We start from the raw sequence: 27620 nt of genomic DNA on the forward strand, positions 1-27620 counted from the left end.
GGGACTGTACTTTTTAATTTCTGTTTAATTAGCTTCCTCATGTTTGTGTAGTTCCCCTTTCTGAAGTTAAATTCTACTGCAGTGGGCTTCTTTGGTGTGTCCCCCACCCCAAGCATGTTAAACTTAATTATATTATGGTCGCTATTACCAAGTGGTTCAGCTATATTCATCTCTTGGACCAGATCCTGTGCTCCACTTAGGATTAAATCAAGAGCTCCTTTTGTGGGTTCCAGTTTTATGGTGTCAAGAAACATCATCTCTGCATCCCGTCCTGAGGTGATATGTACCCAGTCAATATGGGGATAGTTGAAATTGAGTTTTCTAGTTTTACAGCCTCTCTAACTTGCCTGCGCATTTCACAGTCACTGTCACCATCTGCTATATTCTTATCATTGAAGCATGGAATTATTATCCATAGAGATTCCATGGCTCAGCTTAGGTCATTTAAGATTTTTACTATATTTGACTTATGCTTTCTTTCACATATAGTGCCACTCCCCAACCTGCACAACCGATTCTGTCATTTCTATACATTTTGTACCCAGGTATTACTGTGTCCCATTGATTATCATCATTCCACCAAGTTTATATGATGCCAATTATATCAATATACTAATTTAATACCAGGCACTCAAGTTCACCCATCTAAGTATTTAGACTTCTAGTATTTGCACAGAAGCACTTACAAAATTTGTCACTTTTTAGCTATCAGCCATTATGCGATGTAACTGAATGGGACTCTTTTTCATTTGACTGTTTCTCATCAGATCCCAGCTGCACTTTATCACCTTTCATCCCTTCCTCTTACTAGGACATAGAGAATCTCCATTAATAGGTCCTTCCCTAAGGGATGTCTCTGTCTGAACCGTGTGCTCTCCCACGCCTGTTCTCTTCCCCCCAGCCCTAGTTTAAAAACTCCTCTATGACCTTTTTAATTTTACCTGCCAGCAATCAGGTTCCATTTTGGTTTAGGTGGAGCCCATTCTTCCTGTATAGAATCCTCCTTTCCCAAAAGGTTCCCCAGCTCCTAATAAATCTGTATCCTGCAAACACTCAAGCACTTATCTTTACACAGGTGAGCACCCCATTGAGTTCCATAGGACTATTCATCTATATAAAGTTACTCACACTGCGTAAGAGTTTGCAGCACCAGGACCTAAATATTCATAAGTTGGTTAAATGACAAGCAACGTAGAACATCATCTTACAAGTATCTGAAGGATGTGAACAACAAAGATGAAAAGGATTTATTCAGTGTGGGAACAGCAAAAAAGAGTAATGGGATGAAATACAGAAAGGGGAAAATTAGACTCAATACAAGGAAAAAATTGCTTGATAATGAAATCAATTAGAATGTGGAATAGTCTCCCCCAAAGGAAGTGGAGAAATCTAGAATCACTTTGCACATTTAAAACAAATCTACTGATAATAAATACTCTGGGGAATAACACTGCACTTGAAGGGGAGAGGGGGAGAGGAAAGAACTAGATGACCTACTAGAAATTGGAGCAGAAAAAGGCCTTAGACTCTGTAATTAACTACCCATACAGCCATCATGAACTTGGGCTCCATTCCAGCTCAAGCTCCAAGTTAGACTATCTGAGTCACTGCACTAAGTAATATGGTCACCATGTAGTTTTCTTTTTTATGGTGCTCTCTACTGCTACAAAATTTAATTGGCATTATTAAAAAAATGATTTTGTTTTGGCAATATTGTGCCAAGCAGATTGGATAATTCGTTTCAAGGGAAATATGTAGATGGCTTTTTAGTGGCATTCTATGCTTGGGTGCACCATGGAGATGTCTCCCTGTAATGCCATAATTATGAGCAATGAGTCTGTTTTGTCACAAAGCACCAGCAGTTAAATTTGTGTGCATATAATGAGAAAACATTGGTATGCTGCTTGCTTGTGTGTGCTCATGGCACTTAATATATCTTGCAGTATCTACTAGAAAACTTTGTTTCAACTTACTTTTAGTTTGGTTTTGGTCAGATGTTTTCCTAGCTCTTTTTCATAATTCCCGATGATCAGAAAAGCATTGATTTGCAGTTGAATATTGGTTGTTCCTTAGACTTGCAACTGAAGTTTATGGCATTGATTTCCATTACTCAATATTTTCAGTTAATCTGATCCACTGGACATGTTATTAGCCATGCATGCTTTTGCACAGAAACTGCTTCTCCCCAGCCTTGCACTTTGAGTTCATCATTTACTACCACTACACTTGGGCACTCAGCTTACACAGACTTAAACAACAGTGATAGGCAGAGAAGAAACAGGCCTATTGTGTATAGAGAATGATTTACATAAGGAACCTTATTATGCTGCCTTCTTAGAGCGCTGAGTAAAGAGAGACCTTAGGACTATAAGCATCAGGTTAAGAATACCTTACTGCACATTCAAAGACTGTCAGTAGACTCAAACTTTGATTCATCCAGTGTAGAGAAGGTAAGTATAATTCTATTTGAGCATGAGATAAATTAAAGTTGCACGATTAAGCAATCAAATTAGGAAGAAATTAAGTTTTCATGCACACAGGGCTAGGTTAACAGGCATGACAGGAACATGCCAAGTGCCTGGCTCCTGGAGTTAGAGAATCAGGTCAGAGTCTTATCTCTCAGCTTTCATTTAAAACATTTGTATTTTTAGACTTCATGGGTGTGATGAAAAGGTTTAAGGGTTTAAACCAATTTTTAACTATTAGTGCTCAGGGTCAGGTGTGTGTGTGTGTGTGTGTGTGTGTGTGTGTGTGTGTGTGTGTGTGTGTGTGTGTGTGTGTGTGTGTATTATCCCACATCCGTCTACTGTGGGGTTCTTACACCAGTACTAGCCACTGTCTGACACAGGCTAATGCATTAGTTGGACCTTGGGTTTGATCGACTATGGAAACTGCTATGTTCCCAAAAGTTTCCAAACATGGCCTGAGAATAACAGTGACACTTGCCTGAGTCTGCAGCCTGAAACAACAGCACTGAGAAATAGGACCTGAACTATTAATCCCAATGAGGTTGTAGCTCTGTCCACCACTCTGGAGGGCCTCCCATCAAAACCAGACTAATTAGTGGCTATTTAAAATACCTTGACTTAAATACTACCCTACGTACCATGCATTTTCCTTTCAATCAGTGGCACAGATTTCCTTAGATGCGGTTGAGAATATGAGCCAATTAATTATTAAGTTAATTTATCTGTGTATACCACAGCCTTCCTTAGGTTTAATTCAGGACATGAGGTAGCAAGCTATAAAAATAGCATGCACGTATAGTTAAATTTAGCTCAAACTTCCTTAGGTGCAGTTTAGGAGAAGAGGCAGCTAATTAGGATGATAACTGAGCTGCGAATTTAGGTGTTCTAAATATGGCCAGCAAATTTTCAATATCCTTGTATGTTATAATTAATCTTCTGTTCCCCATATAAAGATATATTGTATTAAATGACTTTAATGAACTCTCTCTCTGGCATATGCAGAGTAGCAAACAATATTGCAAAATGCTATACACCCATATTTAATGTTATAGCAAAATAGTTTAATAATATAGTGTACGATCTGAGCAATAGTATGACATCCTGCAATTAAACATCATGTGATTACAGTGCTGCAGAAACTGTAAAGACTACGTAAGAATGTATATATATCTAAGGGTGCAGAAACGTTTTGAGTGCCACATTGAAGTTGGCCTTTGACTGTTTAATCTTACAAGCTGCCTGTTTGCTGAATAGCTCTTCTCTATGTGGATCAAGTCCATTCTGTTGTGGGTTTTTTTGCATTTCTTTCACCTTCCCCACATACTCATATGTTGCACTTTGTTTCATATCATTTATACTTTCTGTGTACCATGTACTAATACAATGGAGCCTTATTTGGATTGAAAACCCTCTTTGAGAATAGTTCCTTTCAAATAACAATAATAAACAAGTTTCTATTTTTTTAAATGCATGAAAACATTTCTATTGGTCTTATGTTCAATAAGAGTCTGTATTTTCAAAACATACAATTGGGCCCAAATTTGATCTAACAATATCCATTTAAGGTTCGCAGAACTATTTCATTATTAACACACGAGTCTCTTTTAGTCATGCCGACTCCCTAGAGATGTCAGTGGCGTACACTGAAACTGAAGACTCAAGTCTTCCTTTACTTTCAGCTGCAAGTTTGGCACAGCAGACTGTATTATTAAATTACCGTACAACTTTGTAAAGTGCTTTGAGATACCCTGGAATGATAAGAGACTAGGCATTGAAATTGTTGTGGCTGACTGCTGTTCCATCACCCACATTTCATTTCATTACTTCAGTAAAACAACAAGCTAGAGTGCTGATGTCAGCAGTCTCGCTAATATTCCTGGCCAAAGCAAGGAGAGAAACTTGTTCAGCCCAAAGGAGCAGGGTGAGGGAGGAGAAGGGGGAGCAAGAGGCAACGAATGGGCTCAGGACAAAACAGAGTTACACACAGCCAGAGTGCTAGAGTCACATTCACCACTGGCTTACACCAGCTTCTGCTGTCAGACAGCACAGAGCAAGGACCCGGTTGATGCAAAGCCCGCTGGAGAGAGGTTGCAGTGGAACAAATAAGACCCAACTTCTCCTCCATCAGTGGGGCCTAGAGGTGGCCAGCACAAGTCAGAACAGTGGTGCTGGCAGAGGACAAGGGTGGTAGTGAGGTGTGCTCATTCCACATGTGCCCACTGCAGCCGCCATCTTTGTTGCTCTCAAGGAGCCTCTGGTGGAACTTAAAGATGCCGAGCAGAATGCCAGGAGACAGTGAAGGGGTGAGGCTGGTGTCGTATGTGCAACTAACACCTCCTTGTGCTGGGGGAGTGGTGCGTTTACCTCAGATCTCGGGCAAACAGTTCTAGATGCAGAACTGTCAAAAACTGATCTCCTGGACCAATACCAAACATTTGTCAGAAATCCGAGTGCAGCCACGATCTCTGCTCTGCACTTTGCTTCTTATAATCTCCATCCACTCCCTCCGGCTTCGCTCAAAGCACTGATCTATGACGAGTCAATCAGTGGGAGGTTCCCCTAGCAGGTTTAACTTCTGTGAAGAGCCTGGGTTAGTTTGTTTATTTTTATTGTTTTTATTTTCAATCAGTGGCACTATCACACTGCACACACTGCATGCATGTGCAGATAAAAGGAAAACAGAGAAACTCTCCTGAGTTTCTGCCAAAAACAGCACAGTGATGTCATTAAAGGAGAAACAGGCAACCACTCTAGTTTACATATTCTTGCTGGAACAGCTATGATGTTATAGTAAATGATGAAGCCCAATTCCCACCTGTCACCAGGCTGACAGTGTCCCAAGTGCCCCCTCAAGGCCTCAGGGCAGCCCTACAATTGGCTGCTCAGTCCCTCAGTTAACTCAAAGAAGAGACTTTTACAAGACCAATAACAACAGGCCTCCTTAGGATCTGGTTATAACTTAAAGGTAAAAAATAAACACACAAATCTTCCCTCCAGCTGAGCACAGCCCCAAACTCCCCTGATGTTTCTGCTTCAGCAGCTACTCCAGCCCTTTCTAGCTGGAGCGACTCCACTGGTCTCGACTCTTTCCTGCAGGAGCCTTTCTCAATCACTGCAGTCTCTCTAGACAGAGCCTCCTGAGCTTCTCATTCTCTGTAGCTTCCTGCTACCCTGGATGAGGGAACAGCTGAACTCTCTCAGGTGTGCCTCTGCAATAAATCAAGGTTGTCCAGGCCCAGGCCCCCGGCCCATGGAGGGCATGCAACCTTGTAAACATCATCCTACTCTTGCTTTTGCCTGACACTGGCAGTGTTGCTTGATGTTGATGCTCTTGATGTTGATATCAGACACAGAGGAAGAGGGCTTCGTTCAACATCAAGATTGCCAAGAGAGGAGAAAATAGTAACCTATTTTACAGTTCTACAGAAGGCATATTGGTCAGTGATTTTCCCTTTTGTCTCCTAACATGGTTAATTTGGACATAAAGAGGTCTGACAAACATGTGTATAATAAGGACATAGGTAGAATATGCTGGGGTCATACAGTTAGGCTCAGATTCAGGAAATCACACAAGAACATGCTTAAATCCACCCGAGAGAGTCCATCCACATTCAGGACAGCACTTAGGCATGTAATTGATTTAAAGCACACACTTAAGTCCCGTTGACATACATAGGACTTACACATGTGCTGTCCTTGATGCTTTCCTGAAGCAGGATGCTTTGCTACCTTTTAAAATAAAGTAAATTGAGTACATTTAATGCTTCTCAGAAAGGTACCTTTGTTTATACACAGGCCACGTTCACCATGAGCTGCGGTAAGGACAGGCTTCCCAACATTGCCTCACCAATGTGTCTTAACTCTTCCCTAGAATACCACACTTCTACATGGAAAAAGAGTAGTTTAGTTTCAGTGTTGATGAAATCCTTGACCTTTTTGCTGAGACTTGCAGACAGACTGCAGACAGGACCAACTGTATTATTGAAAGGGACACTGTCAACTTGAAAAAAACAACTACACATCCAACTGAAGAGTTTCTATCTAATATTGTCCACAGTAACCCCTTAAGAAAACTGTCATTATAATGGATTCAATAATATTTTTCTCGCTGTTTCCAATTCTTATGTTTTGTGCTTTTTGACATCGCTTTGCATTTTCTCAATTTCACTCTTGGTTTTGATCGTGCATACCTTTTCCCAGGCCTTACAGAAAGGAGTTCACCAACAGTAGGGCTGAAATGGAAGAGGCAACAGGCAGGTGTATGCCCAGAGAGAACGTAGGGGACCTGAGCTTCTTTGGAATTGTTGCACTTAGGGCTAGAGCTAGGTGACATGTGTCAGACTAAACTTTTTTTTTTATTGCAATAAATAAATAAATAAAGCAGATTTGGGTCAACTGAAACATTTTGGAAATTTGTGTCAAATTTGCCAATTTTTTTCAGTTGGAAAAAATGCAGAGAAAGTCAAAACGTTTCATTTTTTGCTTTGAAATATACTTTTTTTTTTTTAAAAAAAGGCACAAACTCAAAAATGAAACAAAACTTCGGTTCAACCTGGAATGACATTTTTTCAATTCTTTTCGGGGTGCAGAAAACAGAAAGAAATTCATTTTAGGTTGACCTTAAAAAATTTTTTTCCTATTTTTCCTATTCTATTAGCCCTGAGGTGAGCTATTTGCACAGCTCTACTTAGAGTTAACAAAAAGATTACTGTAGACATCAAGAGTGGAGCAGAAAAATCCTAAAGATAATTCCAGGACATACTATTTTATAGAGGGTTTCTAGCAGGGCAGCTCACCTCTGATAGTATGTCTACACAGCTTGTAATAGCTCACGGCAGCGAATCTCAGAGCCCAGGTCAACAGATTTGGGCTTGCACTACCATGCTAAAATACAAGATGTTCTGGATCAGGTTGGAGCTTTGTCTCTGAAGCCTACCCCTTTTCCTGAGATACAATGTTTACACAAAAACAACGAGGAGTCTGGTGGCACCTTAAAGACTAACAGATTTATTTGGGCATAAGCTTTCGAGGGGAAAAAAACCCATTTCTTCATATGCATGGATCCAGTCCATACCTGGGCTGGATCAGGTGAGTCCACTGTAAAGAACAGCAGAAAGCCACAGAGAGGGAGCTGGGGAAGTTCAGGAAACTGCAGGGAGTCTCCTACAGGAAAACCCTTGATATCAGGGGCATTTGCAGGTCAGAACCCAATGAGTAGGAGGTTCTTGTGGGAAACCCTACGTGGGTCTGGGGCTGAAGGGTAGAGTCAGAAAGCTGAGCTACAGCTAGGATGAGTTGGGAAGCCTAGCTGTGAGAGTAGACTGACCAGAAGAAGAGCTCTGGCTTTGACAGAAAATGCCAACGCTAAGTACGTGCTTTTGTTGTTGTGATGGACTTGGTTTTGGGACCCTGAGGACTGTTTTGAACTGTTTCTGTTACTAAGCCAGCCCCAGGCAGGGGTAGTGTTAACCCAGAGAATTTAGGCCTGGAAGAGCAGGAGAAATAGAGGCACAGCGCCAAAGAGTGACCTCTGCCCATGAAGGGGTACTCAGGAGGCAGCCATCCCTGTGACAGGCCTTTATCAGAAACTTTATTTTTAAAAAAGTGTCCAACAAGCCTGGATGACAACATCCCTTTAAATTGGAAGAATATAAGGCACTTCCCATCCTCATCTTAACTTTTGACTTTGTGTTTATACCCAGAACACTCCACAACTGAACTGTGCAGCAGAGATCTCCTAATATTTGACATGAGATGTAAATGTTTGTTTATTCTTTACAGAACAGTAGTTCTGGAGTGGTAACTAAATATAAATGGAATATGAATATCTGCTGAAAAACTATACCACATGACTTTTAGAGTACGTTTTATGCCAATTAGCAATGCACGTATAGGAACAAAGGTTTCGTAAGAATGGTACCCGTACATTACTTGCAGATGCTCACTCAAAAGCTACATCAAAGCACATTTCAATCATTCTGAAGTGGGTATACTTAAAGCAAAATACTGACTCATAAAACAATTCTGAAAACATACCTCAACTCATTAAAAAAATGTGAATTAGTTGACCATGCAGAACCATTTCCTATTCAATGCTCTTTTTCTAAGCAGAATGGGTGTTTGTTGTCTGGAAATTTTGTATCTCTAGCTATACAAATATAGGCAGTGAAGCGCCACACATTGCCCCTCCAGAAGAGGTAGTATTCTCATTGACATCATAATTGCATTGAGGAAATTACATGGCTCTGTGTGTTTTCAGATGTTCTGAGCTCCTAAATATTTACTTTACTAAACAACGTGTTTGATCACTCTCAGGAAGTGGTAGAAGGGGAGAGGCATGTAACCCCTTGTCACTTTCACTTCATGTTTGTGAGCAAGTAAAAACCGTGTGCTAGTGAGGGAGAGGGCAGATGAATGGGTATTTGGGTGGGGAACTGAGAGGCCCATGACCCTTCCCCAGTGTGGACTAGGATGCCTGCTACATCTTTTAAAAAGGCTAAACATGCTCATAATTAGTCTCTGGTAGTTTCTGGCCAGGAGTTTTATGGCACAGATATTGAAGGTCCTGGTTGCACGTGACTCCTTCCTATGACGTCAGTACTATTAGTCCATCACTCTCAGGAGAAATTGTTTAGAGGCTCTCTTTGACCAATTTTATATTTACAAACAAAAACAACCATTCTAGGCTTCAGTAATATGTCCTATGAAGCTTAGCACCTAAGAGGATGGGAGGAAGAACACAGCCTGATAAACAGCATCAGTGGCATTACGCCTTAGAACCATGCCTCCATCTGCTCCTAGGTTAAGTAACTTGCCCAAGGAGACATCAACTGGAAAAGAGTCAGGAATCAGACCTTCAACCTGATCACCCCATTAATTGGAGGCATATATCTCCCACTGAAGTGAATAGGACCTCAGCTGTCATCCCTCTCTCCTAGTCCCTTGCTCAAACCTTCTGATCATATTTCCTTTACATCACTGCATGAAGAAGAAACATTTTGCTCTAACGATAAAAATTAAAAACAGAGGTGCTGTTTATTCTAATATAAAAAAACCATAAATTTCCTTCCCTAAGCAAATCACCTGTCTAAATTCCATTGAAAAACCTAATCCTTCCTTCAAAGACAAGTGATTACCTCTCAACTATGATGAGAGATTGTGAAAGTTGTTTGTTTCTGGACATTTCAAAGAGGTAGATCAGCTAGAAAACCATGATCTAGTTCTGCATTTGCTCTATTCAAGTATCCCAGAGGCGTAGAAAATGTAACATTCAGTTCTCACACTGAACAAATTTCATGTAAACAAGTTATTTCTAATACCAATAGGTGTCCAATAATTACCTTGCGCTGAGACAACAAAACATATTTTTGTTCTAGGAACAAAACATAATGTATTTGTTGGAGTGTTATTGATGGCTTGTTCTATTTGTATACCAGAGTTCACACTGTAAATTAGTGTGGAAGAACATATTTTGCAATGATAACATTTCAGTGTTTGTACCAGATTGTATCTAAAATATTCACTATGGTTTGAGGTGAGATGAGCCTAAATCAAACCCTCACATTCAAGTGTCCCCAAACTTGGGATCTGGATCCATATTCAATCCTTTTACTCAGGCTTATTTCTAAAATATTCCGAGTCACCCATCTTTTCTTTCTGATACTACACTAATGGCAGATTAGGCACACAGACACACACAGAGGCAGGCAGATTGCTCCTAGATGCAATGGTTTCCTGTTTCTGGGGAGTACAACCACAAGATTCTCCTTTTTCTACAACAGCAGTCAGAATACAAACTGATGCTCCAATTTATTTCAAGACTTAGGCCTGATCTACACTGGGGGGGGGCAGGGGTCGATGTAAGATATGCAACTTCAGCTACAAGAATAGCGTAGCAGAAGTCGACGTATCTTAGTTCGACTTACCTCTCATCCTCATGGTGTGGGATCGACGGCTGCGGCTCCCCCATCAACTCCGCTTCCGTCTCTCGCCCTGGTGGAGTTCCGGAGTCGACGGGAGCGTGTTCGGGGATCGATTTATTGCATCTAGACGAAACACAATAAATCGATCCCCAATAGATCGATCGCTACCTGCCAATCCGGTGGGTAGTGTGGACGTACCCGTACTACTCATTGTAATGACAGTGCTCAGAGTTCTGAGCACAATATTACATGGGTAGCCACTCCCAGTAGCTAGGAGAAAAACAGAACTGGAAGGACTGTTGCAGAGCAGAGAAAAGTCCATGGAGTTAGGTTATGGGGGTGAAGTCTGACTGAGAAAGGAAACAAAGATGTTTAATTCAGAGTCAGTGCCTACACCACCTTCACTAAATCTCCTACAGCTGGCCCTTGTGGGCAGCTTCACTTTGTTTAATTGTTTTCAACCTCTGTTCTACTTAGTAATTCATCCCACGTGTAATCCTACACATTTTAATGTTCGACACTTCCATTATCTTTCACTAAACACCTATTGCTAGTCTCTTAATGCCAAATTTAGAAGAAGGGAGAAAAAAGTAATGTATCTGACATACACACACTTTGGACTGTTCCCACAGCTGGTACCCACTGCCTCATTATCAGAAGGAAATTAACCTGGAGGGAATTCAGAAAAATGCAACAAAAATAATGGCAATAGAAGGGATTGGTGTACAAAGAAAGATCAAGGGCTGTCATGTGCAATTCTTACTCACTTGCATTAGTATAACCTTGTCCTGGTTCCCTCCCCACTCTGAACTCTGGGGTACAGATGTGGGGACCCGCATGAAAGACCCCCTAAGATTATTTCTACCAGCTTAGGTTAAAACTTCCCCAAGGGACAAATCCTTTCATTGTCCTTGGATGGTATTGCTGCCACCACCAAGTGATTTAGCCAAGGATTCAGGAAAAGGACCACTTGGAGTTCCTATTTCCCTCAAATATTCCCCCAAGCCTCTTCACCCCTGTAGCAGGGTCGACCCCTGCTCCTGCCCTTTGGGGTTTAAAACAGCCCAGGAGAGGGCTATGGCTGGGGCAAGAAGAGCTTAAAAGCTGCAGCTCTAAAAGCTGGGCTGATTGGGGAAGCAGCCACAGCTGGGCCACACCTTAATCAGGCCACAGCTGGCCTGTATAGAAAGGCCAGGGAAGCCAGGAGCAAAGAGTCTCTCTCTAGCTGTAGAGTGAGATAGGCCTGGCTGCAGGGAGCTAGACACAAGGTACCTGAGTGAAGCAGGGCTGAGGAAAGGCAGAGGAGCTGGGGAGCTCCAGCCTGGAAAGACCCAGGCTGCGGCCTAGCATTGGGCGAAAAGGTACTGGGGGTTGCACAGGGCAGCCCAGGGGTAGGCCAAGGCAGCAGGTCCAAACCCAACCTTGCCAGTGATGAGTAGGCTGATACTACAGTCTGCCCCAGGATGTGGGGCTAGACAATGACTGGCAGTAGCCATATACTGAGGTGAGGTGAGGTGGGGATAGAGGGTGGGGGGTTCCCTGGGGAGGGAGACCCTGAGAGAAAGGGGTTACTGCCAGGGGGCAGCACGCCATGTAAAAAGGCACTGGGTCCAGGGAAGGACACGGGGGCCAGTGGACAGGTGGATCACCGGCCTGCAGAGAGTGATAAACGAGCTAATTCCCAGGAGTCACCAGCAGGAGGTGCTGCAGGGGTGAGTCCGCTCATCTACAACCCCCTTTCTCAGGGAGGCTTGAGAATAATATACCAACCAATTGCCTTCAATAAAAGTACAGACCAGATCCTTTATCTTTAGGACACTAAAATCAATCAAGTATCAGAGGGGTAGCCATGTTAGTCTGGATCTGTAAAAAGCGACAAAGAGTCCTGTGGCACCTTACAGACTAACAGACATATTGCAGCATAAGCTTTCACGGGTGAACACTCACTTTGTCAGATGCATGTAGTGGAAATTTCCAGAGTCAGGTATAAATATGCAGGCAAGAATCAGTCTAGAGATAACAAGGTTAGTTCAATCAGGGAGGATAAGGCCTGCTTCTAGCAGTTGAGGGGTGAACACCAAGGAAGGAGAAACTTCTTTTGTAGTTGGCTAGCCATCCACAGTCTTTGTTTAATCCTGAGCTGATGATGTCAAATTTGCAAATGAACTGAAGTTCAGCAGTTTCTCTTTGAAGTCTGGTCCTGAAGTTTTTTTGCTGCAAGATGGCTAGCTTTAGATCTGCTATTGTGTGTCCAGGGAGGTTGAAGTGTTCTCCTACAGGTTTTTGTATATTGCCATTCCTAATATCTGACTTGTGTCCATTTATCCTTTTCCATAGCGACTGTCCAGTTTGGCCGATGTACATAGCAGAGGGGCATTGCTGGCATATGATAGCATATATTACATTAGTGGACGTGCAGGTGAATGAACCGGTGATGGTATGGCTGATCTGGTTAGTTCCTGTGATAGTGTCGCTGGTGTAAATATGTGGGCAGAGCTGGCATCAAGGTTTGTTGCATGGATTGGTTTCTGAGTTAGAGTTACTATGGTGCGGTGTGTGATTGCTGGTGAGAATATGCTTAAGGTTGGTGGGCTGTCTGTGGGCAAGGACTGGCCTGCCTCCCAAGGCCTGTGAAAGCGAGGGATCATTGTCCAGGATGGGTTGTAGATCACTGATGTGTTGGAGAGGTTTTAGCTGAGGACTGTAGGTGATGGCTAGTGGAGTTCTGTTGGTTTCTTTCTTGGGCTTGTCTTGCAGCAGGAGGCTTCTGGGTACACACCTGGCTCTGTTAATTTGTTTCCTTATTTCCTCGTGTGGGTATCATAGTTTTGAGAATGCTTGGTGAAGAGCTTGTAGTTGTTGTTCTCTGTCTGAGGGGTTGGAGCAAATGCCGTTGTACCTCAGCACTTGGCTGTAGATGATGGATCATGTGGTGTGTCTGGCATGAAAGCTGGAGGCATGAACATAGACATAGTGGTCAGTGGGTTTTCGGTATAGGGTGGTGTTAATGTGACCATCACTTATTTGTACCGTGGTGTCTAGGAAGTGGACCTCCCATGTAGATTGGTCCAGGCTGAGGCTGATGGTGGGGTGGAAGCTGTTGAAATCATGGTGGAATTCTTCCAGAGTCTCCTTCCCATAGGTCCAGATGCCGAAGATGTCATCAATGTAATGTAGGCAGAGAAGGGGTGTGAGTGGACAAGAGCTGAGGAAGCATTCCAGGTCAGCCATAAAAATGTTGGCATATTGTGGGGCCATGCAGGTGCCCGTAGTGGTGCCACTGGCTTGGCGGTATATATTCTCACCAAATTTGAAATAATTGTGCATGAGGATAAAGTCACAGAGCTCAGCAACCATTTGTGCTGTGGCAACATCAGGGATACTGTTCCTGACAGCTTGTATTCCATCTGGGTGTGGGATGTTTATGTAGAGAGCCTCCACATTTATGGTAGCTAGGATGGTGTTTTCTGGAAGATCACCAATGCATTGTAGTTTTCTCAGGAAATCAGTGGTGTCATGGAGATGGCTGGGAGTGCTGGTGGCATAGGGTCTGAATAGAGAGTCCACATATCCAGACAGTCCTTCAGTGAGAGTGCCAATTTCAGAGACGCTGGGGAGTCCAGGATTTCCAAGTTTGTGGCTCTTGGATAGTAGATAGAATAACCCTGGTTGGGGCTCTAAAGATATGCTGATTTGTTCCTGTGTCAGTGTATGGAGTGCCCTGAGTAGATGGCGCAGTTTCTTAGTATATTCCTCAGTGGGATCTGAGGAAAGTGACCTGTAGAATTTGGTATTGGAGAGTTGTCTGGCAGCCTCCTTTTGGTAGTCAGACCTGTTCATGATGACAACAGCACCTCCTTTATCACCCTCTTTGATTATAATGTCAGGGTGGTTTCTGAGGCTGTAGATGGCATTGCGTTCTGCACGACTCAGGTTATGAAGCAAGCAATGTTGTTTTTCCAGAATTTCTGTTTGTGCACATCAACAGAAGCATTCTATGTATAGGTCCAGACTGTCATTTTGACCCTCAGGAGGAGTCCATGTGGAGTTCTTCTTCTTGTGCTGTTGGTGTGTGTGTGTGGAGATCTCTTTCAGTGCACTGTTCAGTGTTATCTCAAAAGTATTCTTTGAGTCGGAGATGGTGAAAGTAGGCTTCCAGATCACCACAGAACTATATCATGTTCATGGAGGTAGTGGGGCAAAAAGAGCGTCCCTGAGACAGGATAGACTCTTCTGCCGGGTTGAGTGTGTAGCTGGATAAATTGATGATATTGCTGGGTGAGTTAGCGGTACCACTGTTGTGGCTCCATGTGGCAGGTAGGACTTTAGACAGTTTACGGTCCTTTTTCCTTTGTAGAGAGGTGAAGTTTGTAATATAGATCTCCTGTCTTATTTTAGTAAAGTCCATTTGTGTGGAAGGTTGGTTATTTATGAAAGTCTCCAGGTTGGAGAGTTCTTTTTTGATGTTTTCTTGTTTGTTGTATAGGATGCTGATCAGGTGGTTCCTCAGTTTCTTTGACAGTGTATGCCATAATCTCTCACTGTGATCTGTGCAGTATGTAGATAGAAATGCATTTTTCACCTTTAGTCCATTTGGTATGATGTCCTTGCATTTGGAAAGGAAGATGATCTGTCTGTACTTGTGCAAGTTTCTTCATGAGGTTGATGGATTTCCACTCCATACGGCTAAATGCAGTGCCTTGCATGGTGTCAAGTATCAGTGGGGTAACTGTGTTAGTCTGGATCTGTAAAAAGTGACAGAGTCCTGTGGCACCTTACACACCAACAGACATATTGGAGGATAAGCTTTCGTGGGTGAATACCCACTTCGTCAGACACATGTAGTGGAGATTTCCAGAGGCAGGTATAAATATGCAGGCAAGAATCAGTCTAGAGATAACAAAGTTAGTTCAGTCAGGAGGATGAGGCCCTCTTCTAGCAGTTGAGGTGTGAACACCAAGGGAGGAGAAACTGCTTTTGTAGTTGGCAAGCCATTCACAGTCTTTGTTTATCCTGAGCTGATGGTGTCAAATTTGCAAATGAACTGAAGTTCAGCAGTTTCTCTTTGAAGTCTGGTCTTGAAGTTATTTTGCTGCAGGATGGCTACCTTTAAATCTGCTATTGTGTATCCAGGGAGATTGAAGTGTTTTCCTACAGGTTTTTGTATATTGCCATTCCTAATATCTGACTTGTGTCCATTTATCATTCACGTATCAGTTTCTTAAAAACTTTATTATAAAGAAAAAAGTAAAAGAAGCACCTCTGTAAAATCAGGATGGAAGGTAATTTTACAAGGTAAAAAAAATTGAAAAACCAGAGGATTCCCCTCTAGGCTCAACTTCAAAGTTACAAAAACAGGAATAAACCTCCCTCTTGGCACAGGGAAAAGTCACAAGGTAAAACAAGATAATCCAAATGCATTTCCTTGCTATTACTTACAATTTCTGTAATTTTATATGTATCATTTCAGGATCTTTTTAGGACTTTTTAGGAGCTGGTTTACCTGCTTGGTCTCTGTTTGTCTTGAGAGGGAACAAACAAAGAGCACAACAAAACCTTCCCCTCCCCCAGATTTGAAAGTGTCTTCTTTCCCCATTGATCCATCTGGTCAGGTGCCAACTAGGTTAATTGAACTGATTAACCCTTTAAGGCAGATGATTCTGTACCTCTGGCCAGGAGGGATTTTGTTACTGCATACGTAAAGGTTGTTACCCTTACTTTATATTTGTGACAAACCCTAGATGTGTGCATGTGTTATAGTTCCCCCCCTGAGTGCTTGATTTGCAGAGGACAAGGCAACATGACAAAATTAAGTTGACCTAAGTTACATCAACATACAGCCACTGCAGTAATTGAATCACTTTTGCATGTTCACACTATGCTCCTTGTGTCAGTGGTGCACCCTCTCACCAGTAATGCTTGCACAGCTGATGTAAACAACACAGTGTCTACATTGATACTGTGTCAACCTAATTATATCAACTTAGTGCTATGCCTCTCGTGGAGGTAGAGTTATTAAGTTGGTGTCGTGGGTGAATTACCTTGGTAATTACATCATGTGGGAGCTACATTTTAGTGTAGACACTTACAGAGTTAGGTTGACATAAGCTGCTTTACATTGACCTAACTCTGTGGTGTAGACCAGGACCAAGTCTGTTACAGACCTAGCTAGAGAGCCCTGCCCCGGTAGCGTGTGGTTTTAGCTGTGGAGAGCCCCAGTTCAATCCTGGGTGCATTGACCAAAATGGTGGGCATCCTATTATAGCACTTACTGATGCAAACTTTCTCACTAGCTAATCATGAAAATGCTCACTCAGGACAGCAAAGTTTTGCATAACTGGACCTAACAGAGAAATGTGAATTTGTTTGGCTAACTTATGACTAACAAACACACTGGGAATAGGATTTTCAACCATGTTCAGAATATTGGCCTAACTCTGATCTTACTGAAGTCAACAGTCCAGCTCCCATTGACTGTAATGGGAGAAGAGTTAGGCCAGTGCGGAGAACTTTTGAAAATCCCATCTAAAATGTGCTTTAAAAATCCACAGATTGATGTAGAGTATAAATAGGGGTAATGGAGTAAAATAAAAACAAGAAAAAATTATGCTGAATATTAGGAAAAGCTTCCTGACTATTTGCTAGATCCACAAAGGGACTTAAAGCTCAGCATCACCCTGCAGCACCTAACTCTGAGGTGCTTTGCTACCTGGTGGAATATACAGCCCTAGGCTCCTTGTAAAATGCACGGGGAGAGAGAGGCATCAAAGAATGAGATCCATAAAAGCCAGCATGCTGAACAGGGAGCTGCTGAAGCTAGCCAATAGGAAATGCTTAGGAGAGGGGTGGGTCCTATGCCCCAACTTTCAAAAGAACTCAGGCATATTAGGCTCCTCACTTGGGATGTAGAAGACCCAAGTTCCAGTGGTTTGGCACCCCGGGACCCTGATCACACAAGTGAATAATGGATTTTGTTTTTTAAAGTGAATGTAGAGTTGAAAAGCACTGACAAGACAGGGCTCCAACAGAAACAGAAAATAACTATTTACAAATTATGAAGGGCATACTCCATCTTACGCTTTGAGATACTTGAGCCATTTAATGGAAACAGGCAAACTTCATGAATATTACAAACTCAAAGTAGCTGTTGTAAAACTCTTTTCAAAAGAGTTACAAGATCTGCCATAGAAAATGCCTCCAACCCACATTCAAGAAAATGTATGATTGGGGTGGGTGGTGAGGGGAGAGACCGGGACCGAGAGAGATGCTATTTTTGTTTGCTGAAAGACTCGCTTCAATCATTGCAGTTAAGAGTAAAGCAGATTACAGTCTAGTTTCTTTTCACTTCTATGATATTTCCATCCTCCAGTGCTAATGATTCTTCAGTGCAAATCCTATAAGCATCAACTACTGTATGCCTTAAGTTTAGAAAGGAAACATTTATTTTATTAAGTTTAAAGCCTACAGTAGGTGAAGTGTCCAAGAGCTGAATAGACAACTTGCCAAATATGGTGTTACTCATTATTACAGACATATTACCCTTCTATCAGAACAATGGGGAAGATCAGGCCTCAGTACAGCTCAGGAGAAGAGTTCAAAGATGACTTTTAAATCGCCTTTGTGCTCCCCAGTTCTGGGGGCCCTCTAACTCCATTTCCAGTACAAGCCATAAATTAGAGCAGCCTTGGGGATGCTCTATTTTATGCTGGCTGCCAATGACCCTAAGGGGCTGTTTTGATAGTCAGATATGGCTGAGACATAAGGATATCCTGGCTGTGTTACCTTACTGTTAGCCATGCCCCCTATGCCTGAAGGCAGAGGGAGGCAGTGTATGAGCTGCCACGGCAGCTCCATGCTACCTGGGGATTCTTCTGCATAGTAGGTAGTTAAGCCAGCTTTAGCACTGCTTTATACTTTACTGTAGCAATGCAAAGAAGCCTGAATGGACCAAAGGGAGTACCCATTTACTTTGGTATTAAAAAACCATGTACAGTAATGACTATCAAAGCCAAAATGGAAGAAGCAGAGATGTGTGAATAGTTGTATTATTATAACAATTAAATGCACTGAACTAACAGTTTTAGTAGAAAGCTCATCCGATAACTTCAAGGTTTATTCCAGTTTGATGAAATTACACTTGCTATTTATATCATTATATGTAGAGTTCTTCATATTACCTAGGGCTTAGCATCACTAATTGGATTTATATTATTCCCATTATTAATGTCATTTAGGATTAAGATGAATTTTTGCCCCACATAAAATATTTTAATGTTTCATACACTGCTTGTACCTATAGTCATGATGTCCCTGAGAATAAAATCGGAATGCTTTTAACAAGACAAATAGAGTTATGACAAAATGAATTGAATGTGACACTTCCTGAAGATAATACTCCATAAATGGTAGATTACACAGAAATTCTTTAAATTATAGCTAATTTGAGTTTATTTATTTTATAAATCACTACATTTATAGTTGAGGTTTCTTTATATATACAGCTTCAGTCCTATTCCAAATTTTATGCATTATGGCCAAACACTTCAGACATTTGGTGCTGAAAGCTAGGCATATATTAGGAAATATAGGTAACTGTAGTCTATAGAAGCTGTGGGTAGTCAAATCATCTGAAAATCAGGTTACTTATTTAGATTAGTGATTTCGGGTTGCTTAATGTTTGGGTCTCCAACTACTGATAACTTAAACACTTGATGTTCAGAATATGGATGCTCAAAAACTGAGCCAACCTAAATCACTACTCACTGTTCAAAATCAGAGGTTATGGCTTTATGACGCATTATGAACAAAATTGTTCAGATCACCTAAGTGACTAAGGAGCATATGTCTCATTTTCTAAAATGCTTAAGTCACTTGGGAGCCTACATCCCAATGACTTCCAAATTGTCTTTGGAAAAAGCAGCTGAGGCACTTTGAAAATTTTACACTGTAGCTATACTTGCAACAGACTTGTGAAGTCTATTGTTGAGCATTATTATTAAATACCCTATGTCTGGCCAAGGAGGAAGAGAGAAAAACAATTACTTTGCACTGTTGAAATGAGAATGCTCAGATGGATGCTGGATAAGATGAGAGCCATGATGCAGGCAGTCCTGCTGGAAGTCGAGCAGAAAAATCTTATGGGAACAGAATTTTTGTGAGAGATTCAGTACTTTCCCAGTTATTCTCAAAACAAAATTATTGTGAGAAGAACCGTTCTTGTAGTGTTTCCAAAAGACGTGACCAAGAAAGATATAGGAAAGTGAACATTAAACAAAAGTTAATCAAACATTGAAAATGCTTGGTTCTAATGTGAGGTAAAAATTAAATTGTTGGATTTTTATCTGAATCATATTGTCCACCCCAAATGTACAGGAAAGCAGGAGTAATAAGTTGGTGCTACACCTCTACCTTGATATAACGCTGTCCTTGAGAACCAAAAAATATTACTGCGTTATAGGTGAAATCGTGTTATATTGAACTTGCTTTGATCCACCCGAGTGCGCAGCCCCGCCCTCCCGGAGCACTGCTTTACCTCGTTATATCCCAATTCGTGATAAATCGGGTGGCGTTATATCAAGGTAGCGGTGTATTTGCTAATAGAGAACAACAAATATTATGAGTTAGGCACTGTCAGAAAACAGAAAATTTTAGCTAATTTGTCTACTTGATTTGACCATTTGATCTTTCTAGCTGATGTAGAACTTTCTAACTACTATGCATCTCTCTCCCGCCACTCTCTATTTATGCCTCATTCATGATCATAATATTTGGTGATGAGATACTGGGAATGTGTGTTATAAACTGTGATGCATTTTCAGTGGCTCAACTTCCTTTCACAGAAGGATGTAGGGTCGTCTTCTTTGCCTTGGCCCATCAATAGGGGTCAGTAGCTCTTGTTCTTCTTGTCAAGCGCATCTTTCAACCTCCCTCAGCATCTCAAACCACCTTTTTCTAGGTCTCCTTGTAGCCTTTGTCCCATGACTCCTAGCTCTTACACTCTCTGGCCAACATAACCCACATCTTATGATCTCACATGACCCAGTTATTTCAGCTGATACTCCCTCAGCTCTTCTGAGGCAGACAAAAGAGGTTGGTAGGTCTAGCTCAGTCTTCAATGTTTATGTGAAATAAGCATGCTTCAGATCTGATAAATGAAAGATAGTGACAGGTAATTTGTATCCATTTTTAAAAAACAAAAATAAAACGAATAGTGTCCCTTTAAAATAATAATTTAATTTAAATAATTAAAACTTTCCATGCTGATGTTTAAATAGTGGTCTTTCCTCCCCCCCTCGCTCATTTTCAACATGTTTACATTGTTTTCACATATAGTCCCTAAATAGATCTTTTTTAAGAAGGGAAAAACGGATTTTATCACAGACTAACAAACAAAAATAAATTTCCAAAGGCTTGAACAGCCTGATTCTGTAATTATGCAACTTCCTAAATGTTGTAATGAGTAATGGAATGAGTGGCTAGGAGATTAATATTACACTGATGGCAAAGACAGAAGAACATTGTCGGAAATTATAGGATAATTAAATTCGCACCAGGCTCTGGTAAGGACCATTGGTAACATGAATGAATTATTCCCGCAAGGTTTTGACAATATACAGGAAATGGACATTTTAAGAAGTGATCTGACTGACAATACAGTACCTGTTAAAAATTCATAAGGTTCCAGAAGAACTGTTATTTCAAATGAAAAATTTTGCTTTGACTTTGCAAGAGGTCATATCAATTATGTCACTTGCATATGGATATAATGTACATAGAGCCTGATTCTGATCCCATGTATGTTGGTGTACATCTGGAAAAATTCTATTTAAGTCAATGCAGTTGTTCTGAATTTGCGCTGAGAGTGGAATCACACAATAGACAGACAGGACGATGCTATTTGCAAGAGTGATTTTCTTTTCTTAAGAATTTTGCAAAAAAAATATTTTGTGTATTAAGTTATCACCTGGATTTCTCACTGAAACTAGGACTCCATTATGCTAGGTTCTGGACATGCCCATAATAAAACACCCACCTCCTCTCTGAAGAGCTTACAGTCTACATCAGGGGTCGCCAACCTTTAAGAAGCGGTGTGCCGAGTCTTCATTTATTCACTCTAATTTAAGGTTTCGCATGCTAGTAATACATTTTAACGTTTTTAGAAGGTCTTTCTATGTCTATAATATATAACTAAACTATTGTTGTATATAAAGAAAACAAGGTTTTTAAAATGTTTAAGGAACTTCATTTAAAATTAAATTAAAATGCAGAGCTCCCGGACTGGTAGCCAGGACCCAGGCAGTGTGAGTGCCACTGAAAATCAGCTAGCGTGCCACCTTTGGCACACGTGCCATAGGTTGCCTACCCCTGGTCTACATAGACAAGACATATAAAGATTGGGAGAAAGGAAGTGTTATCATTACAGCTTCCATGGATGAGGAACTGTGGCACAGCGACATTAAGAGTGCGATTTCCAAAAATGTGCTGTTGGCCCATCTCTGCTTCTATTGAAGTCTATGGGAGTTTTATGCTGATGACTTTTGAAAATCCCATCTTATGTGATTGCTAAAGCCCTTACTTATGAGTGTAGTCCCTTTTAAGTCATTTGGACTATCTGCACAATTAAAGATTATCGAATAGGATCTGTAATGTGTTCACCTAATGCTATAAATGTGAAAAATGTCTCAATGGAAAAATATAATTTGATGTATATGATTATTGTAATTTTTTATATTACTACACTCTTCTTACAACTATTGCCATTCACAATATTAGACTAACCACTACTTAGCATTCTTCAAAATGTCATATTACATCAACTATTAGACATGGCAGAACATGTGCTGGACTTCTAGAACAGTGAGATTCTTCTGTATTAATATGCCAGTTGAAGGGAAATTTAAACAAAAAAAGTTTTAACCGGTTAGAGTAATCCCTTCTGGAAATATTTTGCTAGTGAACAAACAAGTTCAAAATTACATTCTGGGCTGGCTGATCCTTTGTGCTTACTGTGGTACAAATCTCTGTTAAATGTCTGTCACAACCATTAAAGTATTAAATCAGAAACATATATTTTATTTCTCCGATTGATACTTTCATCTTTGCTATTAGTTTTAACAACTTTTGAAATAAGAGGATTCATCTCTTTCTCTGTATGTCATTAAACAAACATATGTGTCGATGAATTTTGAAAGTCTTCCTTTCCCAAGCGAATACTTAACTGAATCCCACCAATAACAAAGAATGCTATTTCTTTTCTTATTATCTCTCTGTTAGGAGGCAATGTCTATGAATACTATAGTACAAAAGGATATTAATTACTTAGCAGATCATGTCATACTTTCAACTCTTCACCATACTCCAAACCTTACTTAAAACAATCCCTTCTTCTTGTGTTGCCATAATATGCTCAATTTTAAAACACACAGCAATTTAATTTAACTCTGACTACAGAGACATTCTGGCATCTTTTAGTATGTTTGTTTTTTACATACCCCTTTTGCATCAATCACACCAGGTTTCGCATTAAACTTCACAGTCTTCAAACGTGCACGCTCCTTTCTTTCAACCCTGAAGAAAATTAAAGAAAAATAAATCTTCACATCAGGATTATATTTTGTATTCATATAGTAACCAAGGATCTCAAAGCACTCAGTAGTCTTACTGTGTCTTATAGCACTCCTGTAAAATAAGTAAGTATTATTATTATTCCTGTTTTATAAATGGGTAAACTAAGAACCACAAAGGTCAAGTGGCTTGCCCAAAGTCACAGAACAATTCAGTGGCAGAGATTTTACTGTATCCCAGGAGTCCTGACTCCTAGTACCCTCTTTTAATCATTGAAACAATGTTGCTTCCCAAAACAAATAGATACTTTTGAAAATTATACCCAACATCTAAGTCCTATTTTCAAAAGTGAGTTAGGCACTTATATGTGTAAATCCCACTGATTTTCAATTAGACTAAGGGCCAGATTTTTCAGTGGGAGTTGCAGGTGCTAATTACCTTTAAAAATCTGGCTTAAGTGCCAAAGTTATTTTTGAAAATGGGATGTCGACTCCTAATTCACTTGAGTGCTTTTGAAAATTTTACCCTTGGAAAATAGTATTCAATATCCTTAGGCATGAATTTACTGTTTTCAAAACTAGTTGAAATGTTATCTTAAAAATTCTCACCTGAAATATGTATGTCTCAAGCGCAGAGAAGTTTTGCTTGAGGCCTTTAAATTACTTTATATATGTATAGGCTCACCTCAACTGGTATTTCTATGGAGACTTATAATACTTGGAGGCAGGACAGAGATGGGCATAGCCACTCAAACACATTACAAATTGGACTTGCATTCACCTTATAAAACATTGTCCTCCACAAACATGAGAGGGATGTGAAAAATATACTTTTTCTCTTGTTTGAGTCAGCGCAGTATTTGGTTACTGAAAACAAATATCAGGGGATCTCGTGGGATTTGAAACTCTGGGATGGCAGTGGGTTTGGCAGATGGCTAAACATGGCATAGGCGTTGACACTGAGCACACCCAGAAAAAAAATGGTGGGTGCTGAGCATCCACCAACAACCCCCTTACAGGACCTCCCCTTCCCTCCCAGGGCCTCTTGCCTGCTGCAGATCAGCTATTCCGCAGCATGCAGGAGGCGAGGGGGGAGGAACGAGGGTGGGGTGCACTCGGGGAGGGGGTAGAGTGGGGTGGGAAGAGGTGGGGTGGGGCAGGAAGAGGCAGGGTGGGGCCTTGGGGGAAGGGGTGGAGTGGGTCGGAGTCTGGGTTGGAGCTGGGAGGGAGCATCCCCAGTCACATTAGAAAGTTGGCTCCTATGAAGCAAGGCATTGGTGATGCAGATATTATAATACTGTATACAGGTTTGGTTTAAAAAAGATGCTGAAAAACTGGAGAGGGTAAAGAAAAAGCCACAAAAATGGTCTGAAGGCTGGAGAAAATGCCTTACAGCAAGAGCTCGATGTATTTAATTAATCAAAAAAGATGGCTGGGAGATGACTTGATTAGCATTTAAGTACCTTCATGGGGACAAAATACCGGGTACTAAATGGCTCTTTAATCTAGCAGAAAAAGGCATCAAAACCCCCTCATAGTTGGAAGTGAAGTCAAATAAATTAAAATTGGAATTTTAGGCACACATTTTTAACAGTGAATTTTATTAATCACTGGAACAAAATACAGAAAGTGGTGAATTCTCCATCTCTTTATACTTTCAAATCAAGACTAGATGCCTTTTAGAAAGTTATGCTTTAGCCAAACACAAATTATTGGCCCTAATAAGGGTTTAACTGGGTGAAATTTTAGTGCCCTGTGATATACAGGAGGTCAGACAAGATGATCTAATGGTCCCCTTTGGCCTTAAACTCTGAGTCTATGCACTTGGTTTCCATCGAGTGGACTAACAATATTTTTAAAGGAAGTCTGAATAAAATTGAAAGTGCATTAACATAATGAAATGCACGCAGCATATGGTATAATATTGAAAACTAAACCATATGAATCTCTAGGAACATGGAAAGTGTGCAATTAAATATGCATTTCTATAAGCATCTGATGTATTATATAGTGCACTCGAGTAACTGCAAGTACGGAATGGCTTCAAAGGAAGCAGGAAAAAAGGTAGGAGCCCAACAATCCCTCCTCATCTTTATTGATAAGGGCATTATTGTAAAAGATGTCATTTATCAGCCTTCCAAAATCATCAGAAGAATTTACTAATCGAGGCACACAAATGTGATCATCTGTTTATAATAGAAAAGGTAATTTTATCTGTTCAAAATTCTTAATTGCTGTAGTAGATTTGGTGAGTACAATATCACAAAGCTAGCCTACAAATCTACCCTCCTCTGACCTATACTGGACAGTGAATAGTGGGGCAGTAAGTGAGGAATGTTAGATAATCCAGATTGGTCTAAATATTCCCTTTTCCCCCCACTTGTCTAGTGCAGTTTCTTATGTAAGAAGCTGGATTAGGTACAAGCAGATCATCTAGTTCCTGAGAATAAATACAGAGCTCTGCTAGTTTTTGGTAATTGGCTTATTTTTTTCTTAAATATCAAGTCTTTGCCTTTTCATAGTTAAATAAATAACATAACATGCTCCCTTCTATCTGAGCGGGCTTTTATTTTTCTTCCTGAAAAACACTGAAATGCAGGTTACTATAGTTACAGTTGAATTTTGGAATAAGTGTTTCTCTGTAAATGTAGAATAGAAACAGCTGAAATGCATCCTTCAAATTCAATCTGTGATCTTAAAGCCAAAGGAACAGCCTTAAATTTTAAAGTAACAGATGAAGTCCCATGACAGAATGGGTAAAACAAGAAGACTTGAGGCTGTGTAATCTCCTAAGCAGGAGGGATGTCTGCTGAGAAAATAATTAGCTCAAAGCCGAACACAGTTTTCTAATTATCAATCTGTGTTAATATTAATTCTCATTCCTATCTTTCCTAACCTTCTAAAGTAGTTACTCTGAATTTTAGTTCTGATTCATTTCACAGAGAAACTTGAAAATGAGCCACAAAACCAGATCTGGTTTATGTAATGCCCCAGAATGTCTCTAGCAATCATGCAGATTTCATGCTGCTATTTGCAGGCAATGCAGACAAAATCTATGCCACAATCTACATTGCCTTGAAAGGTATATAAATAATAAATGTACTGAACTGCCATTAATAATCCAGACACATTCACTAAGAACATTTATAAATATTTATATTGCCCGTGGAAAACTGAGTGTTTCATAAGCTAATGATATATTATAAGTAGTGCAAATAGTAATGCTTATAGTTAAAGTTGCCCAACACTTTCCATTATAAGACACTATAACTTTACCAATTTTAACCTTTCAGCCTGAAATTTCTCATTCCAGGTGTCTGTCTATTTTTTTTTAAGTTTCAGTTAACAATTCTTACAGCCATTTGGGTGAGAAACTTGTGCCTCCATGTTTTGGAGGGGTTAATTGAGATTGGGCAGAGGGGTCAAGGATGTGCCCTTTGTTTTTCCTGTGCAAATTTGCCCACATTTCTCTGAAGTCTCTGAAGAATTGCACCTTGCATGTGCTCAGTTGACATTTGTTAGAGTTTGGCAGCTAAATTCTCCAAAGGCTGCTTCTACACTGAGAGCAAAGAGACTGTCTCGCCTGTGCTCGCAATCCTCTCTCATAGTGCCCAGGTAGCGTGCAGGAGGGGGAACCATCCTGACACAAATGCAAAGGGGTGAGGAACAGGGTTTAGCTGAAGAGCTACAGGTGTGTGTGGGAGGGGCAAAAGAAAACTCAGGGGAGAGGGTGGGAGAGGAGTATGAAGTTCAGGGCAGGGATTATGAGTCATATTTTTGGGGGGGGGCAGGGGAAGAGGCAGAAGCAGATGGGAGAGAGGAGGACAGGAGCCATAGAAGGAGGGGGAAGGATAGGAGCAGTGGAAAAGGAAAATAGACAGGAGTTGGGGGAGAATAGGATCAGAAGGGGATAGGGAGAGGCAGGGGGAGAGGGCCAGTAACTAATAAAACACACTCTCCTATTGAACCCATTATTTCCAAGTCTCAAGAGTCTTCTGCTGTGAAACTCACTAGCAAAGTGTGTGTGTGTGTGCGCACATTCACCTCTAGTGGAAAATCCATACAGAAGATACTTGTGCTTTCTGCTGCTACTAGTTACTCAGTACTCAGAAATGAAAAATCAGGCCCTAAATTTCTTAGATTGGGCACCCAAAATTAATTAACACCTCTGATAGTTTTGGGTTTAATCTCTCTACTTCTATTCCTCATGCGTACGATGCAGGTAATAATTCCAGTTCATCTCATGGGGTGCTGTGAAGAAAGATAAATTCATTAATGTTTCTAAAGGTACTAAGAAGAGCCCATGCAGAAATTAATAATTCTTTATTCAGTGCAGGATTAGGATGGTGTGCCATAACAGTGCATCGAATGAAAAGGGTAGAAAGAACTATTGAGTAACTATCAGTGCAACAAGCACCATCTAACCCCGTGCACTGAATGAGCAGGAGTGATGTAGAAAAAATGGCATGTGATCATGTAATCAAAGACTGTATCATAATTAGGGCTCTGTTTGTCATGGTGGTCACAGAAGTCATGGATTCTGTGACTTTGGTAGCGGCCAGTATGGCTGACCCCAGGGCTGCCCAAGCAGCTGGCTCTGGGGCCAGCTGCTCAGGTGAACCCGGGGAGAGCCACACCGGCCGCTGCTGGAACAGCTCTGCAGGCAT

At 40.9% G+C, this 27620-nt stretch overlaps 1 protein-coding gene across 10 annotated transcripts in view; it reads right to left on the bottom strand.

The window, feature by feature from the left end:
- Positions 1-27620, bottom strand: part of DLG2 (discs large MAGUK scaffold protein 2) — a 1569268-nt gene that overhangs the window by 34095 nt on the left and 1507553 nt on the right. For all 10 annotated transcript variants that reach the window (XM_030558530.1, XM_030558473.1, XM_030558462.1 and 7 more), the window contains one exon: positions 22882-22957. In XM_030558530.1, the coding sequence (XP_030414390.1) occupies positions 22882-22957 (76 nt within the window). The remainder of the gene's footprint in view (positions 1-22881; positions 22958-27620) is intronic.

This window comes from Gopherus evgoodei, chromosome 1 (genome assembly GCF_007399415.2).
Source record: "Gopherus evgoodei ecotype Sinaloan lineage chromosome 1, rGopEvg1_v1.p, whole genome shotgun sequence".
NCBI classification, from domain to species: domain Eukaryota; kingdom Metazoa; phylum Chordata; order Testudines; family Testudinidae; genus Gopherus; species Gopherus evgoodei.